Source organism: Ochlerotatus camptorhynchus, unplaced genomic scaffold (assembly GCF_037179485.1).
Source record: "Ochlerotatus camptorhynchus isolate MF236.1 unplaced genomic scaffold, CSIRO-AGI_Acam_v1.1 ptg000041l, whole genome shotgun sequence".
In the NCBI taxonomy this organism is placed as follows: Eukaryota; Metazoa; Arthropoda; class Insecta; order Diptera; family Culicidae; genus Ochlerotatus; species Ochlerotatus camptorhynchus.
Genome location: NW_027040532.1, coordinates 578,830 through 596,643, shown reverse-complemented (window position 1 = coordinate 596,643; position 17,814 = coordinate 578,830). Strand labels below are relative to the sequence as shown.

General features: G+C 39.7%; 1 protein-coding gene across 5 annotated transcripts in view; it reads left to right on the top strand.

The window, feature by feature from the left end:
* snama (something that sticks like glue) overlaps window positions 1-17,814 on the top strand; it is a 58,652-nt gene that overhangs the window by 13,257 nt on the left and 27,581 nt on the right. For 3 of the 5 annotated variants that reach the window (XM_065236732.1, XM_065236719.1, XM_065236711.1), the window contains 2 exons: window positions 31-138; window positions 9,393-9,719. In XM_065236732.1, the coding sequence (XP_065092804.1) occupies window positions 31-138; window positions 9,393-9,719 (435 nt within the window). The remainder of the gene's footprint in view (window positions 1-30; window positions 139-9,392; window positions 9,720-17,814) is intronic. The other 2 variants (XM_065236715.1, XM_065236724.1) reach the window with 2 other exon arrangements.

Sequence of the window (17,814 nt, the reverse complement as noted above, 5' to 3'; positions counted from 1 at the left end):
ATAGATTTCAAAATGTATTTTTAACTTCAGGCATGGTAAACACAACAAGGATAGAAGAGAAGAACGTCGCGATGACCATCGTGGTGAATATCGGGACAATAGAGAGAGATCTCCCGGATTCAACTCTCATTATCAAAGGTACGTGACGTTTATTAGACAAAAAATCAGTTTTTTAAACATGGGCTTTAAAAAGCAAAGTTGCTGTTTATCTTTTGAATGAGACTGTATTAGTATTTTCAGTGGTGGGATTATTCCTGATATCAGAATATTTATGTATATCTGTGTGTTAAACAGGTAGATGAATTTGATGGATATGAATCATTTAGATTATGCTTCTGTCGGCAATGGGAAACGAGTAGCTTCCTAGGACAAGACCTGTCAGCTCAGAGATAGATTCCCTAATGTAATTTATGTTTGACTTTACACTTGGCTACTCCAGTGTTGCCAAATATGTTAATAAAAATGTTATATTAAATACACATCCATTTCTACTCACCGTCCAACAGAGCGGTGCCAATTTGAATAATTCAGGTTCCATTTGGATTCCTCTTACCATTCAAGAAATTAACCTACCATTATCAATCAACCCAAATGTTGATAACTCAGTTAATTTAACTTACAATTTACACTTAGGGGAACTAGGGGCAAGAAGGTCATCCGGGACAAGAGTGCCACCCTCAATATATTTTGAAAATGAAATCTTTTCAATTTTATCTCACGATGAACTTATGCACGGTATTCCTATAAAGCATTCTAAAAAGTTCTGTCCGAATCAAAGTCGTAAAAAAAATGCAAAAAATCATTTTGTGTTGATGCATTGAAAAGCTAGTTTTTTATAAGAATAAGGCATCATAAAATAAGGTTTTCGGAATTTCCAATTTATTTTTTTCACAATTTCTGCATTGAGACATCACTATTGATGGTTGTTTGATACATTAATAACAATAAATTATTAAATATTTTGTTTAACTAATCAAAAATTATATTCCTAAAAATAAAATTTATACGGGGCAAGAGTGCCACCCCTACATTTATGTATTAAATTGTACAAAAATGTTCAGAAATTAACACAATTGGGCATTTATGTTTCCAATATACATTGTTTCCGTGAAATTTTGGAAAACAAACTGTATAAAATAGTATCAAAAATAGTTTCCATTTGAATCTTTGACGCACATGGTTTATATGTTTTAGATATAAAAAAATATATCGTTAAGTCAATATTTTAGTGGAATAAACAATAAAAGCAGTTGCTGTCATACCTAAGAATAGTAATTTGTTGTTTAGAAATGAACATTTATCAGTTTCACTTCATTTTAGACATATGGTCTTTTTGTCCCATAAGATTCCGGCCTTCTTGCCCCGTAGCATTTTTTAGAGCAGGTTCGACATGACATTTTGAAAAAATCATTAACATTTTTTGATGGGGTTTAATTTTAATTTCAATGATGATACATGGAGACAAGGTTATAAACTTACAATTCGATTCACAAACTCCTATAAATATTCACGGAATCACATATAAAAACGCGCTATCGTTAAGGTGACCTTCTTGCCCCTAGTTCCCCTACGCAGCACATTCGCTGTGGTGAGAAAGCTTAAAAAGGAATATCTTCCTCGTTTGCGTTTCCCAAGCAGACATTAATCCACTCCCGGCGAACAAGTGGATCCTTTGGGAACTGATAAACGTGATGCTCGGGTTTCTCTAATAAAGTTTGTGCGGTTATTTTGCTTAACGACATGTTCTGGGTTCATCCACACCATTTGTGGCATAATTCTGTCATTTGGGTTATCGTTCGGGTTTTTTATTAGGGTTGATGCAGGAAAATGCGGAAAAACACTGTAAAATAAAGCAAACATTTGTATGCGGTCAGCTGCCACTTTGTCAGCAACAAAAATGAGAAGAATTGCGAACTGCTGCATCGTAATCATCGATTTCATTTATTATCTAAGTTGGAACCAGTTCCAACCCAGTGCAAAACCAAAGTTTATGGCAGTGCGAACCTCAACCTGAGCTATAGGTTTTAAAAACAAACGAGCAAACTGACGTTTGTCAGAAACCAAGCAGACGCTATCTTGATATCCGATCCAGGTTGGAACTGAATAATAAACGAATTCGGTGACGGCCTTTTCTGACAGGTAAATGGTCTTATTTTTCACTAGCAGCTAGCGGTTCCTGTCCTATAGCTCCCATTCCGCTAAGGGGCTGTCCACATACCACGTGAATAGTTTTTAAAAGTTCTTAGACCTCTTTTGCGTGAACAATCATAATTTGTATGAACCGTGAACGCTCATCAACTCTTCCCCTTAAACTGTCCATGTGGTATAAGGACAGTCCCTAATACACTTTTCTAAGTTTTCATAACAAAAAATCAACAAATACATTCATGAACACATATCGCTGTAATAGAGATAAAAAAAAATGAATTTACTAACCGTTCGACCATCTCAGATGAATCAATTTACTGGAAAATATATACAGGTAGACGGGGCAAGATGGCCACCCATCAAAAGTCTTATTATTATTTTTTTTAAACTTTATTAGAGAGATTTTTAGCCGTTGGCTAGTTCATCTCTATAAAATGGGAGGCCCCAGAGGGGGGTTCCGCCAGCAAATTTTGTTACGGAGGCTTACAATTCACATGTTCCCAAATAGAAGCAATTAAAACAGATTCCAGTAAAAAGACTAACAATACAGGCAACGAGAAGAAAAAAAAAACAATCTGGTACATCAAAGTTAGGTAGGGTTTTGAAAGAGATCGGAGCTCCACCGTAGGAGGGGTAATCCCCCGTCCGGTAGAGATGTACCGTCAGCCAAAAGAAAGTTAAAAGGACCTAAATGTTGTTGTATAACCCTGCGTCCTTGAGGAAATAAATAACTATCGCTAAAGTGGAAGGTTCGTCGCCCAGTATCCCTAATGCTGTTGGAAAGTGCGTACTGCTCCCTTAGTTGTTGGTATTGCGGACACAGGCATAGGATGTGTTCCACCGATACAGTGGTTCCGCAAACGTAGCACGTTCTGTGGAACTGCGTCCCACCAAAACTATGTGAGATCCTTGTATGGCCTGTCCTAAGACGAGAAACCACCTTCTGGTCCCGTAGTTTCGACATATCCGTCCACTTGCTCGTCGTTCCTTTGATTCTTCGGATGAAGAGGGATTGGGATTGGCACCACTCTGCTTCCCAGGCTTCCCACATTTTGCTGACTATCCATCGCTTTATGTCCTGTAGTGGCACTTCGTCGGTGTAATGGGGGCCAGCTGGTCCAGACCCTGCCAGGCTGTCGGCTTCGCTGTTGCCTGGGATACCGCAGTGCCCAGGGATCCAGGAAAACACCGTGTTGGAAGGTGTGGCCTCCACAATACCCTATATCCAGGGGTGAGTCATGGTCTCCGATGTAAGGGCTTGTATCACGCTGTACGAATCGGCTAGCACCAGTAACGGCAACAAAGATGGCCGCAGCTTCGGCGGAGAAAACCGAGCATTGTGGTGGTAGGCTGCTACTCATCGGTGCTGAAATTCCGGCTACTCCAATTCCGACCCCGGCTCGGGAAAGCGATCCGTCTGTGTATATGTGGGCATGGGTTGGATAGTCCGAGCCTAGCAGTTCGGCTATTGTTCTTTTCAGCGCTGCAGAGTTATCTCCAGCCTTGAACATGCTTTTTATCCGACTATCGATTTTTGGTGGAGGTATGCGCCAACTTTTGTCTCCGTACCAGTGGACCTTGGCCACTGGGGGGAGCTCCGAATTGGCAGTCATGCGGAGGAGTCTGTTCCCCTCAACGAGGAGAAAGATTCTGTCATTTCCGGAGGTCATTGCGGTAAACGCAGCGGCTTTCGTTGAAATTGCTGCGGTTATACGATGGGGGAAGGGCAGAATACCCGCTTCGATGCATGCGGCATCGGCGGGCGTTGACGGAAGAAGACCGGAGACAATCCGAACGTAGGTGTTAAAAGTTGGTGCTAGTATCTGCACGAGCTTTTCGGTGGTGATGCACGTCATCTCAAGACCGTACAGTAGGCGACTATCGATGACGGCTCTTGCAACCCGGAAACGAGTGTCACGATTGTTAGACCGGTGGGGGCGAGAGATAGTGCGGATCAAGTTGATCCTACTGCGGCAGTTGTTCTTGATCGCCTTAAAGTGCTGCTCGAAGTTGAGGGACCGGTCAACAAGTACCCCCAGAATACGGACCGTCTTCTTCAGTGGTATGGGCTGGCTTTGAACTTTAATAGGTGGCCCGCTGACACGGTGCCGGGATGGACACACGTGGCACCTGACGCTTTTCGTGGCCGAAAGCTGGAAATCTACCGCGCTGGCCCACCTGGATACAGCGGAGACTGCTGCCTGGGCCTTGATCCTGTTGCGTGTTGCTGTTGGGCCGGTAGTTACGATAAGTACATCGTCTGCGAACACAAAAATGTAAACATTTCGGCAGTCCTCCGAAAACTCCGTTCATGGCCACAAGGAAGAGGGTAACGGTGATAACTGAAGTCTTATATTTTTGAAAACTGCTCATTTGTACCTTTCAACAATGATCCTAGGAAGCAACGTTACAAAAATGATTTAGAAATATTCAATATTTACCAAGATATTGATGAAAATGTGCCGATCGAATAAAATCCTCTCTTTGTAATAAGAATTTACAATAATCAATAACCCTTTTTATTACGTTTGCTACAACTTTTAATTAATGTGTCAACGTGGTGCTGGTATTTTGTTTTGGTAACCTAAGAAATATAATCGTTAAATAGTCAAAAATCTATCTTCTATAAATATAAAAATGAATTTCTGTCTGTCTGTCTGAACCTTATAGACTCTCAATGAACGTGTTTGCTTACAAAGAAGGCAATTAGTAATTATGCTCAAATCTCGAATCACTCCGGCATTGATGAGATTAAAAAATAACCACTTGTCTGGGTGGGGACCTATAAGAGATAATGAGATGGAGAACAAGTTTTTTGATTGATTTTAACAGCATCTTCTATTTGAAAGTGCTTGCCTCGATACCGACATTTTGTATCAAACATCAAGGCGACAATAATATACCGAACAAAAAATTAACGACATATGGCATACAGTACTTTCCCGATTTTGTCAGCCCCATCTGAAATTTTAGGCTGACAAAAACGGGAAGCTGACAAAATCAGGATTTTTTTCAATATGTTAACCTTTAAAACGATTTTGAAATCAAGATTAACTATTATTTATCCACTATTAATGGACTTACTGATAAACGTCTGAAAAAGGCAAAACTGTTTGCGTATACGAGCAAAGTTAGAGAACAAATTGAAATCAGAATTTTCTGTTATGATGTAACTTATTTTGAATACTCCATTTGATTTCATTTTGGTTGACTTAACGGTAAACAAAGCAAAAATGAGAGCAAAATTTTACACTGTTGAATCAAACGGAAAACTAATCCTGCTTTCAATGAAATCAATTTAATAGCTGATTTTGCATTCATAATGTTCAACTGAATACGGGCCTGGCATAAATGGTTAGCATCCATGCTTTTCACGCTGAAAGACTTGATCTCAAATCTCACCTCGGTTTACGAATGACCTAAAATATGTTTAACAAAACAAATAAACGACAGATGAACTTAAATCAAATTTTAAACAAGAAATTAATAGCAGAACTTCAAGTTAAGTTGCTTTGATTTAAAATGCCTTGACTGCATAATGAAAGCACAATATGAAATCAGACTTCTGTCGCGACAATTGAAATCAAAATGAGTTTTCATTATGATAGGAACTGCAAACTTTAATATCGATTTGCTTTCATTTTGTTAACCGACTTTGCTCGGGTACTGAGCTGGTATGTACTGATCAGTTTCCTTAAACTCTGCTTGGTTTCTAGCGCTACAACCAAGGCTGCCCCTCTATAACTCAGTATCGACGTAGATACACTAGCCAGGAGCCGTCTCTGGCTGCTGCTTGGGATGGCCTTCGTCGCCTTCTCGAAGTAGTATTCGACGTGGCTGTGGCTACTGAAGTTAGGCGGTCGTCGATCATCAATCACTCTTAGGTATTTCAACACGCGCTTTGAGGCTATGGCCGCATCGCGACGCGATGCGACTCACACAAGAAATAATAATATTCTTTTGAATTGATCGCGTCACGTTGTGTGTCGTGTTTACTTTGGTCGCGGCCTATGACGTTATCCCCAACGGTGATATCTGTCCGCTGCACTGCTATAAAGTTACTGACCAATAGCGTTTTGTTGTGGGCTATGTGCAGCTTTACTCCTTGCATCAAGTTTCCAATCATGTCGATCGCCAACATTTTCATCTCTTTCAGTGTCTTGCCTGGTACCGTCAAGACAACGTCTCAACTCCTTTGGGCAGCTTCAGCGTTAGCACGCCGTTGTACATCACGTTGAACCGAAGATGGAGCCTTGTGGAACTCCCACCATGATGCTAATCGATGTCTATCCCTTGTCCGCCTCGTAGACAGGGACTCGGTTCTGGAAGTAACTCCTTAGAATCCTGCACAGGTAGTCAAGGACCCTCGTTCTATGGAGCACTTCGACGATGGCCTCCCAGCTGGTGCTGTTAAACGCTTTCTTGACGTCGATCGTTATCATGGTTATGAATATAGAACTCCTCCCCGCTTCTGTTTGGACGCCTTCTCGGCTCTCTCGACCACTATCTGAATTGCATCCACCGTTGCTCTCCCTTTTCGGAATCCGAACTACCTCTCCGACAATCCGTTCATTTAGTCAGTCTGTTTAGGATGATCCTTTCCAAGAGTTTTCCAAATATATCCAGCAGGCATATAGACTCATATGATGCTGGATCCTCCGGCGGTTTCACTGGCTTCGGCAGCAACACTAGCTTCTGTATCTTCCATTTGTCAGGGAAGTGACCCTAGTCCAGGCATTTCTGCAGCCTATGTCCGAGGACGCCTGGATCGCCGCTTTCAAAATCACGTTGGCGATTCCATCCAGACCGGGAGCTTTCTTCACCATCCTTCCTTACGCCACTGCTATGAGTTCCTCGTTAGTGACTTCGAAGCTATCTCCTTCTCCCTCTCTGTATGGTGTAGGTGGTCAGGTCGTTGGGTCGTGCTTCGGGAAAAGTCCTTCCACGATGACTTTCAGCTTCTCTGGGCACATTTCAGCGGGCATCGTTTGACCTCTGATCATTGCCATCACGACACGGTAATCGTCATAGCTCCTAGAAACAGTTTGACTAGCTCTGCTTTATTTCTCGTTTTTGTGCCGCCCTGGCCACTAGGAACATTCCTCTACATTCCTCTCTGTCTGCTTCTGTTCTTGCTCTCTGAACTGCTAAGTGTCTCGTTGTACTAGTAAGCTGGACGCCGTCTGCTATTTGGCTCCAGTTTCCTCGGCATGGTCATCTTACTCACTCTCACTAACGTTTCTGTCAGCTCGTCTGCGTTCAGATCCGCAGGGCCCCTGTCCACATGCAGTGCTTCAATGAAAAAATCCTTGTCAAAAGCTTTCGTCTTCCACTTCAGGTCGCAAGTTCTCGTCCTCCGTACTGCCAATGCCATATCGGATCGCCTGATGGTCGCTATGGTTATAACCTTCGCATACTGTCCAATTCATGTTTTCCACCAGCGATGGACTGCAGACAGTGACGTCGATAATAGACTCCCCGCCATCTTTGCGAAAAGTGCTGCTGGTGTCTTCATTGGACAGCCCAACTTAAAGCTTTGCCAGAGCTTCCAGCAGACTGTGCCCTCTTGCATTGGAACATCTGCCCAAGCATTGAAGTCTCCTCCAATGACTACCGATCTTCGTTCGATCAGCTCTTCGGTAAGTCCATCCAGCATCGTGGAACTGCTCTATCGTCCATCTAGGTGGTGCGTAGCAACTGCATATGAAGATTCCGTGATCACGAAACCTTCTTCTTGAATGGGGTACCTGTCCATAACTTGTATTGCAGCCATACCAGCTCTTTCAGCCACCTAGTTACCGTTATCGGGAGGGAGTCACTACGGTTCCGCAATGATCGCAACGTCGCACTTTGTTTCCGTTGTCAACTGCCACAACAGCTGTGCAGTGTCGCAATGATTGAGGTTTATTTGGGTTATCTCCGTTACTGTTGTAACAAAACAATTAATTGCCATTTGGAGCGAAATGCTTGAGAATCCATGCTTTAAAACCATAAAGTACAGCAAAATCTGTATTCTAACAAAATCGGGAGAAAAAAGCTCACAAAATCGGGGGTAGACAAAATCGGGAGCTGACAAAATCGGGAAAGCACTGTACATGATTGAAATTACCATCGATATTAAAAAAACACTACCAGGCGTACCAGGCTTAAGGCAGCATTGAGGGTTGTTACTGGTGTCAAAGACTCGCAGCTTTTGGTCTTTAGAAATGATCGCAAGACATTTTACGTTGCATTTCTGCAGAAAATCTTTGACAAATCTCCTTTAATATATCCGCTTACGAGATCATTTCATGTCCTGAAATAATCGCGGAATCACCGGAAACAGCCAAAAAGGAGGCTGTCTTTTGTTTTGGACCATCTAGCGAAAAGACAATGACCGATAAAATTATGATCGAATATCGCATTCTACTAACTGTACCATATGCAAAATCGGCGTTCACTGCATACAGCAGGGAAGAGCAAAGACTGGATGCATTCACTATCATTTTGTTGCACGGAAATGCTGCTTTGGAACGTGGTTTTACCGTAAACAAAGACTGTTTGGTGCGAAGCAAATTTAGGAAAGTTTGGTTGCGCAACGAATTGTTTATGATACCATTCTGAATCAAGGAGGAATCGAAAAAGTTGTAATTTCAAAAGGTTTAATCCAGTATGCACGAAACGCACATCACAAAAACCAAGAATCACTGGATCGAAAGAAACAGGACTTAAACTTTAAAAAAGGACCTTACTTAAAAATCTGTGTAAAAATTCGCGTTAAAAACCATGTAAAGAATAGACCGCGTTTTTTGCGACAAGACTATCATAACATGAGATTCCTTTAGGAAACATGCATAAAGGACGTAGCGTTCAACAGGGAGGAGAGGTTTCAGAACTTGTGACCGGCCATGTATTACCTATAGTAAAATACGCTACGAGGGGGAAGTTGAGCGATCTATTTTAATTTGTTTATGGTGCAAGGCCAATAGTTTTGGGTTTTTATTGATTTAAAAGTTTATTTTCGCCAACACTTTACGTAATTATAAACTTTTGACTGATAACTTCCAAAAACACATGGATACAAACGCTAGACGCATTGAATTAGATTGCTTCAACTATCCGATATTTAGTCTTTTTAGACTGTCTACTCGCAAATCGTTATTTGTTACAGGGCTACGCATAGCAATACATGCCTAAATTTACGCTAGGTTTAACGAACGCAGAACTGCAAGAGTTTCTAAAAGCTATAATTTTTTTCCGTCCAGCAGCTACCGCGGCCGTGGAGGTAACTACAGAGGTGGCCCACGTGGTCGTGGCAGCAGCCGGGACGGTGGCTATCAGTCACACTTCTCCCGGGGTTATGATCGTGGTCACCCGCAAGGGCCACCGGTGCAGGCGCCCCAGCACGATCAGTACGGCCACCCAATGGGACCGGGACCGAATGAGTACCACCACCATGATCCATCACATCACCACGGCGTGCCACCGGGGGTTGGACCGGGCAGTATGCCACCACACGGTGTACCCCCGGTTGGACACTATGCGCCACCGCCTCAGCAAGCGATGCCCCCGAGTACGGCGGTCCCAAGCAGGTACTGTGTCCTATTTGTCTTTTCTTTGTCTAGTACCATTACCGTTTTGTTTGCGTTTGCGCACAGTTGTTGGTGCGCTCTGATGACATTAAGTTACCTAAGCGGAAAGCACTTGCTTTCGCGTATGATGACAAGTAGTATGATTGAGTTAAAGTTGAACAATCGATTGTATTCGATCGAAGCGACGATTCGTTGCACTGTGGTTTGAGTGAGATAAATTGTCGATATTTTACTGTTTTATGAAACATATGAAGGGTGAACATTTCACTGCCATGTGGATGTTGAACATGACTGTCACGATTGTACCATGAGTAACAACCTACCTGACGATAGTTTAAGATGAAACCGTAGACTGTGTCAGTCTTATTATTATTATTAGGTTCTAATGTGTTAGAAATAAGTGTAACATGTATGTAAGGAACTGATTGTAATCGGGGAATTATTTGATTGGTATATGTACGTTGGAGCGTTCCGGATTTTAGACTTCATATGATTTATAGCTATATACTTGGCTTGGCGAAGCGATTTGAAATCTTCCAAATATGTTTCAAATATGCTCGGAATTTTTCTTAGCGTTTTACCACAACCAAAAGTGTAGCGTTTCAAACTATTATCTAAATCTAAAGTCGTTGCTGAAATCGACTACAAAATCGAAAATGATATGCTTTGATGTGATTTTCAAAAAATCAGTTTCATAATAATAGGTATACAATTTCGAACGCATCAACTTTTCGCAAGTCTTATGGCAACATAATGAAGTATTGATGTACTAACAGCGCGAAGATATTTTGATTGTATCCTGCTGTAAAACCAAGTAGACTCTTTCGCAGCTCACAACAAATGCATTTCAGCAACCTCCTTTACTGCCGGTGGGCGCATAATTTTCCCATGTTATATGAACTTTCATTTGGGACATGGGATAATTAGGGTTCCACTGGCAGTTAAGCAAAAGACGAAATCTATCCCAGTAGTAAATTTGGCTTTAGAATCTTTGTCATCATCCCACGATCCTTATTTCCATTTCAGCTTCAGCCTACACACAACAGTTTCCATATCGCACAACAATGCGTTGTACGAATCGATCCATTTCAGATTTCCCTCAATCCAAACTACCGTCGTATCCGCGGGGCACGCTTACCAACATATGTACTGACAAATAACTCCCCGACAGCCTGTATTTTTACGCGCTCTGTTGTAGTTTTAGCACATATTGTGTTTTTAATGCGTTCCTTGTTATTTATATATATTTTTTTGTTCAACGAAAAATGACTATTGTAAAACATGTAAAGTGTCCTCTGGAAAGACATTTATTGTTAAAATGAAATGATTTCAATTGCAACTCCAAAACAGAAACCAGTTTTAAGAACGATTCTTAGAGTAGACGCATCTTAAATGTGCTCTGATAGAAAGAGTGTTGATTGCAGGTAAAACGAAAATTGAAACGCTTCCTTCCCTCTAGTTAAAAGGCTCACCCAACAAAGACATGTCCTTAGAATAAAGGTTATTATAATTTAAAGGAAGTAATATTCTAGATTATTCAGTTTCTGAGTAGGTTTTCTGGTAATTGTTCGATGAAACCTTTACTGCCTATAATCGCATATCAGTCCCATATGGATGTTCGTCAATTTTGAGATAACAACGCTATCCACTTATTATTGGTATCTACTTTCATATTATGTGATAAAACTACGGACTTTGATCATGGAAAATTTGAAAACAACCTTAAATTCAAGCGTCCAGAGGCAGGGTTACTTCCACTCACTTGCTATAAAAAAATGTTTTTCGGAATTATGAAATCATGATATAGTATAATGCTAATTAGTACTTGTAAGTTACAAGAAAATGTCATGAAGTATATTTTTGACACATAAAATCTGTCAAAATTGCTTTCAGTGCGTCACAATCAGCGATTTTACGACTCGTGAGCGCTCACTCTGAGTGAACGCTCACGAATCATAAGATCGCTTATATTGACGCTCTGAAAGCGAAATTGACAATTTTGTGAGTCAAACACACACTTTTCACCCTCTTCTTGTTACTTGCAAGTAGAACATATCATTATATCATCTAATGATTTCATTATTCCGAAAAACAAATTTTTATAGCAAGTGAGTGGAAGCAATCCTGTCCAGAGGTGAAGTTACAGTTCTGTTTTTCGAGTTGCCGTATTTTTCGCTGGTATAACATAATATGCAAGCTTCAATAGAACTGATTTAACTTGAAAAAAAAATATTAATTAATTTACTATGATTTTTCAAATATTTAAATGCACTCTGAAAAATCGTCACGTCCGATTTACGTGAAAACATAGGTGGTTTTCGTCCACCCTATTTTTCACGTAACTTTTACCGGAATTGCACGTAGCCGATCAAAACTCAGCTTCGATTATCTACGTAATTATTCAGGTAAATAAGACCTGATTTTCACGTACTGCTTACGTGAAATCGGGGTGAATTCTACTGGAAAACTCGTAACTTTTACATGATATTCCGTTTCGTTTGAAATGTTTTTCACGTAGTTTTTACAGGAATTTTGAAGTTTGAATGGAGCTTATATGTAGAAGCAGTCAATATTATGGAATTGCATGGGGCAGATATAAATTCCACGTGTTTAAATTGATACTTATATTCACTCATAAAATTGCAAATTATTGACTACTTGGTAGATAGAAAAATTTATGAGATTTTTTATTTCCGTTAAAATATAATCATAAATAAATTAATTTAAATGAATTAAATTACCTTCCAATATTTGTAGCAAGCTGCTGGGAAATTTTGAATTTTTGAGGTGTTCTTCCACCACGCACGGTGACGCCATATTGACTTTTTTTGCGTACCTGAAAATCACGTAAATCTCGTTTCGCGGAAAAATCGAATCCTAAACACACAAACACAATTACACTAAATCTGTTTACGTGAATATACGGTCGATTTCATCAACATTTTTAGTGGACATGACGTGTAATGCAGATCAAAGCTACTAACGTCACGTAACATTTGAGATTTTCTAAATACTGATCAGTTACGTGATATTTCACGTAAATCGGACCTGAGGATTTTTTAGAGTGTGGGAATCGCACTTCGTAACCTGCCATTATCTCAATGCATACTTTTTCCATATGGGACTGATGTGGGATTATAGGTAGTTTAGTCTTATCATACAAGGCCTTTTGACTGCTGACTCCTTCAATTACTTGTCCCACCAGGCCTCCAAAACATGTCCTGCAAAGGTTCTGAACTTGGCCTCACAAGATATCTGGAAATTAACCTACCGTTTCTTTGAAATTGTCACATAAGGACTTTGTATTTGTCCGAACTTGTCGTATTTATAGCCATTTTTTTGGGATCCGTAAAGCTAACGCGATTGAGCCTTAAAAAATATAGCCATTTTTAAACTCGAATAGGTTGCAAAATGCATTTAATCTTGTAGTTTTACCGATATAGGGGAAATGGCTCTAATGTTGGCCTATGGATCTAAGATTGGACCAATCGCTAAAAATCTGCCATTTATCAATTTTATCTTGATCAACGCGTCATTGGGACGGTACTAATGGGTATTTTTGGTCGCTATTGAAAATTAAGTCGATTGCTGAATTTATGTATGGGCCCAAATTAGGGGTTAGGCCGACATTACATCCATTTCCCATGTATATATAATACATTTAACTCTTTCCCGCCTATGGTTACTCTGCAGCACCATGCCTTTTTTACATAGTGAAATTACAACCGTTTTTTTTTGTAAAAAAAAAGCCAATATCTCAAGGTCAAGACACTCTAGAGATACTGGGTTTTTAATTTAATTATGGCAAAACACTCTGGGCGCAAAAGAGTTAAAGCAATGTTTTGAGATTTACTTACGTTTTGAGAGTTCGTGGTAGATGAAGATATACGTCTAAAATACTCAAACATAGTCTCCGAAAAGGTAATAAAACCGGTAAAAAAGCATTGAATAGCACTAAATAGTTGAACAAACCAAAATCACGCCAATTTTCGATCAACCATGAAAACTGAAAGCTTCTATAATGGAAAAAAAACGTCAAAATTACCTATAAATTTGATAGAGCCGGAATTAGGGCGTAACAGCCTTTGTAAACAATGACTTCTCCCGTTGATTTCTCGGAATTCAAAGCACGCCTACACAAACCAACATATCCATCGGGTAGGAGAAGCCTTCCTCTACTCGATGGTGATGTCGATTTGCCAGGGAGAGCCATGACTTCCGAGAAATCATCGAGAGAAGTCATTTTCTAGAATTTCTGTAGATTATTTTGAAAAACTAGGATCAGTTTCATGGACTTACTACTTTTAAGGATGTTCAGGATCATTCATAAGACGGACCCATGGCCATCTGGATCCATTGTTAAGTCCCGACCAGTGATGTCAAAAAATCGCTTCTAGCGATCAATTAATACGCACACAACTGCTACAAGATTTTTTGGCATCATCATAAGCTAACGATGAACTCTTAACACTAATACGCAGAGAGCATATCGAACAGTAAGTTACCAAGATCTCAAGAGAGCAAGACGATAACAACATCATTGCTGTGTGCACTCACGATACATTACTTATACTACGCAAGGCTTGTTGTGAGTGCACGCTACAAACTAAAGATCTCAATGCGTACAGCTGAGTACAAGAAGTTGTTCGGACTATGTACAACTTATGAACAATCGTGATCAGATCATGATCATTGCCATAATGATCGCGATTTTTTTTTTTTGCTTTTTCAGTCTGTGAATTAGGAAAGACGCATGTATTTGCGTTGTCGGCATTGGTCCTTTCGATGGAGTGAAAAAGAAAGGAACAGTTCACCGGTTTGATGGAACTATCCGATGAACTACCGAGCCAAATGTGCGCTATTTACAGGTGAGGTGCAAGGAAACTAGTCGACTCTTTCATTCTCATCGCGTTCTAATACAGCAACAGACGTTACGTCACGTCTGTTGCTGCATTCTTCTGCATTGTTGCATCCTCCTTACCTATAGAAACCGCACATCGCCCCGTTTCAGCCTTCGTGTTAAAAGTTAGGGTAGGATGGTTGAATACGCACCCCTGGGGTAAAATGGCCCTGCGCTGTTTTTCATAGCTTTACGATTGTCAATTCGTGAATTTCACAATCAGCATTGCTAGTTCAGTGCTTAAACTAACATTCTGGCACATGATATTTCCAGAATTAGTAATGCGAAAGCAACGAAAACCCGCACGGCGCCATTTTACCCCGGGGGTGCATTATGGACTGTTCTCCCCTACCGATGGTCAGCACCTATCTGCTGATGCTTGCTTATACACTGAACGAATTTGACATATTCCTGTTATGTGGAAGTCTAATAAATTTGCGCTATAAGATAATCCATTGAAAATGATATGATTGAAAATGTGTCAGGTAAATTCTATATGAATATCTGATACATTTACAATGCTGATAATTTGGTAACTTTTATATGATCGTCATATGATAAATGAAAATCGATTAAATTATAATAATTAACTGAAATGGATTTGAAACCCATAAGCATAAGCTATACTTTTCACCACAATATAATATATGTGTCATAAATCAATCGAAGTAAAGTTTATGTGAAAATAACATGAAATTTACTTCTTCTTTTGACACACATATTTAATCGATTTCTAAAAATAAATTCGAAAAATAAACATCAGGCAGTGGGAGCTTTCACAGTTGTGCCTTTTTTATTGTAGCTGATTTGGGATTCGATCAAGATCTGTTGAGGTGTGATGCTTTCGGTGTCTGTGCTCGATTTTTTTCTGGGCCACGGCTGACTTCAAGATTGAGCTCGTTCAAATAGCATGAAGTAAGAACAGCTCTCCCGACATGGAATGTAGTGCAACTTTATGCTCGTTTTGCTAGAGTGAAGACAAATAGCACTGACAAATTTATGTTCCGTTTCGGTGGTGTGGTTTGTTCAAATCTTTCTTAATGCACCTGTGTGCAATAAATCAACGACTAAATTATATGATTTGATAGAACTGGCTCATGAAGTTCGAGTACTACTTAGGGCTGGAATCTGAATTAGCCGTGTAGAAGGCTTACAATTAGAATCATAGCAAAGTAAATATTACAGTAGAATCATTTTTTTTTCAATCTCAATACATTCTTTTCTGGAACCAATTATCATATGAATGAGTGTACGTTAACATCGTTGAAAATTGTTTCAATAATTTATAAAGAACAATCATGTAAGATGTATTTTATTGGGAGCGATATTCATCCCAGAAAAACATGCAAAAACAAATGCTTGCTGTTGGATTTCTTAAAAGGCATTTCTATATGACTATTTAATGATTGGGATAGATCTGTTTACAATCTTTAAGCGTCAAAAATCAAAGCAAGCTATTACAATGAGATATACATGTTTTCCTATACTGCAAAGTTAAATGATAGTCCAATAGTTTCTACATGTCTATTTACACGCGACATATCAACAAACGTCAAAAATCAGTAAAAGCAACTCCAATAAAATATACATGATTATCTTATAAGATATATATTTTAGTGAGCAATATTCATCATGAAAACAGGTATATTTTACTGAATTTTCTCATAGTGCAAACTTATATGATTTTCCATTAGTTTCTAGATGTCTGTTCCCACCCATGACATATCAACAGTTTTTCACCATGAAATATATCAGACAATATTCATATACTTCTTACCTTCGCTAACCACGTTCGAAGCAAAGTATTATCAAGTACTAAGTATGTGAAATTACGATAGAAATCATTCCATATCGCAGTCATAGTTTTTAAGTGATAATCCAATGGAATCTATAAATCATCACATAGAATGAATAAATCTGCTGACATTGCTATGTTATAAGATGGATCCAATAAACGGTACATGTCGATTTGTTTCAGTGTAGCGAATTTGTTTATTATACCGTTCCAACCTGGATTGCGTATCAAGTAGTGTCGGCTTGTTTTCTAGCAAACGTCGTTTGCTAGAAATCGTTTGATCGTTTGTTTTTATAACCTGGCACGGATAGACTTTCGCGCTGACAAAAAGTTCGGGTTTGCACTGGGTTGGAACTGGTACCAACCTGGGAATAAACAAATTCGTTATTGCTCTGTAACCCCAAACTACCAAAGAATGCTTCTCACAGAGAGACACTCACTCTCGTCTCGTGAAATAAGCACATGTTGCGATTTGTGGATATGATGAGCGAAAAGGGTAACTCACTTCTCTGAGCTTGACTCAGTCTAACAATTTATTTGTTATCTGTGAGTTGTTGTAAGTGAGTCTGTTATCAAGGTGAAAGAGGACTAATCGTTGGTCGTAGTTTGTACAGTTTACGACAAACTGGAAATCGGATCATGCTCGCTTGATTTCCATCACTGCCCGACCCAAAATTCTTTCTTATATCACAGTTCAAAGTGTTTAAAAAAGAACTGCAGAGCTCTAGGATCAGTTTCAATTTACCAATTTATGGTTGTTCCGGACCTTGTTTATGTTTATGTCACGACCCTAGATTCTATCTTATATCACAGTTCCAAGAGTTTTCGAAAAAAACGCGTTTTTCACAGTTTCATGGATGAACTACTTTTTCGGATCTTCCGGATCTTTCGTTCAATGGCCATCTAAGTCCATGTTTATGTCACGACCCCAAATTCATTCATATATCTCAGTTCGAAATATTTTCAAAAAAAAAACCGGGGCTCTAGAATCAGTATCATGGGTGGACCACTTTTATGGATCTTCCGGAGGACGGTCTCATGGTCATTCAGGTCCATGCTTATGTTACGACCCCAAATTATTTCTTATAACACAGTTCCACGTGTTTTTTTTTGAAAAAAAAAAACCGTGGAGCTCTCGGATCAGTTTTATGGATTGACCATTTACGGATATTCCAGATCTTCCAGACGACGGTCCCATGGCCATCCAAATTCCAAATTCTTTCGAAAAAACCGTGGAGCTCTAGGATCAGTGTTGTGGATTGACCATTTTTAAGGGTGTTCCAGAGGTCTTCCGGAAGTCCGATAGAAATGTGGGCGTCTTAGTGGAATACCTGTATAATGAGAGAGAGAAGGATTAGTAATTTCCATTTAATTCCACTACCTTATTTGCTTATTCTTGA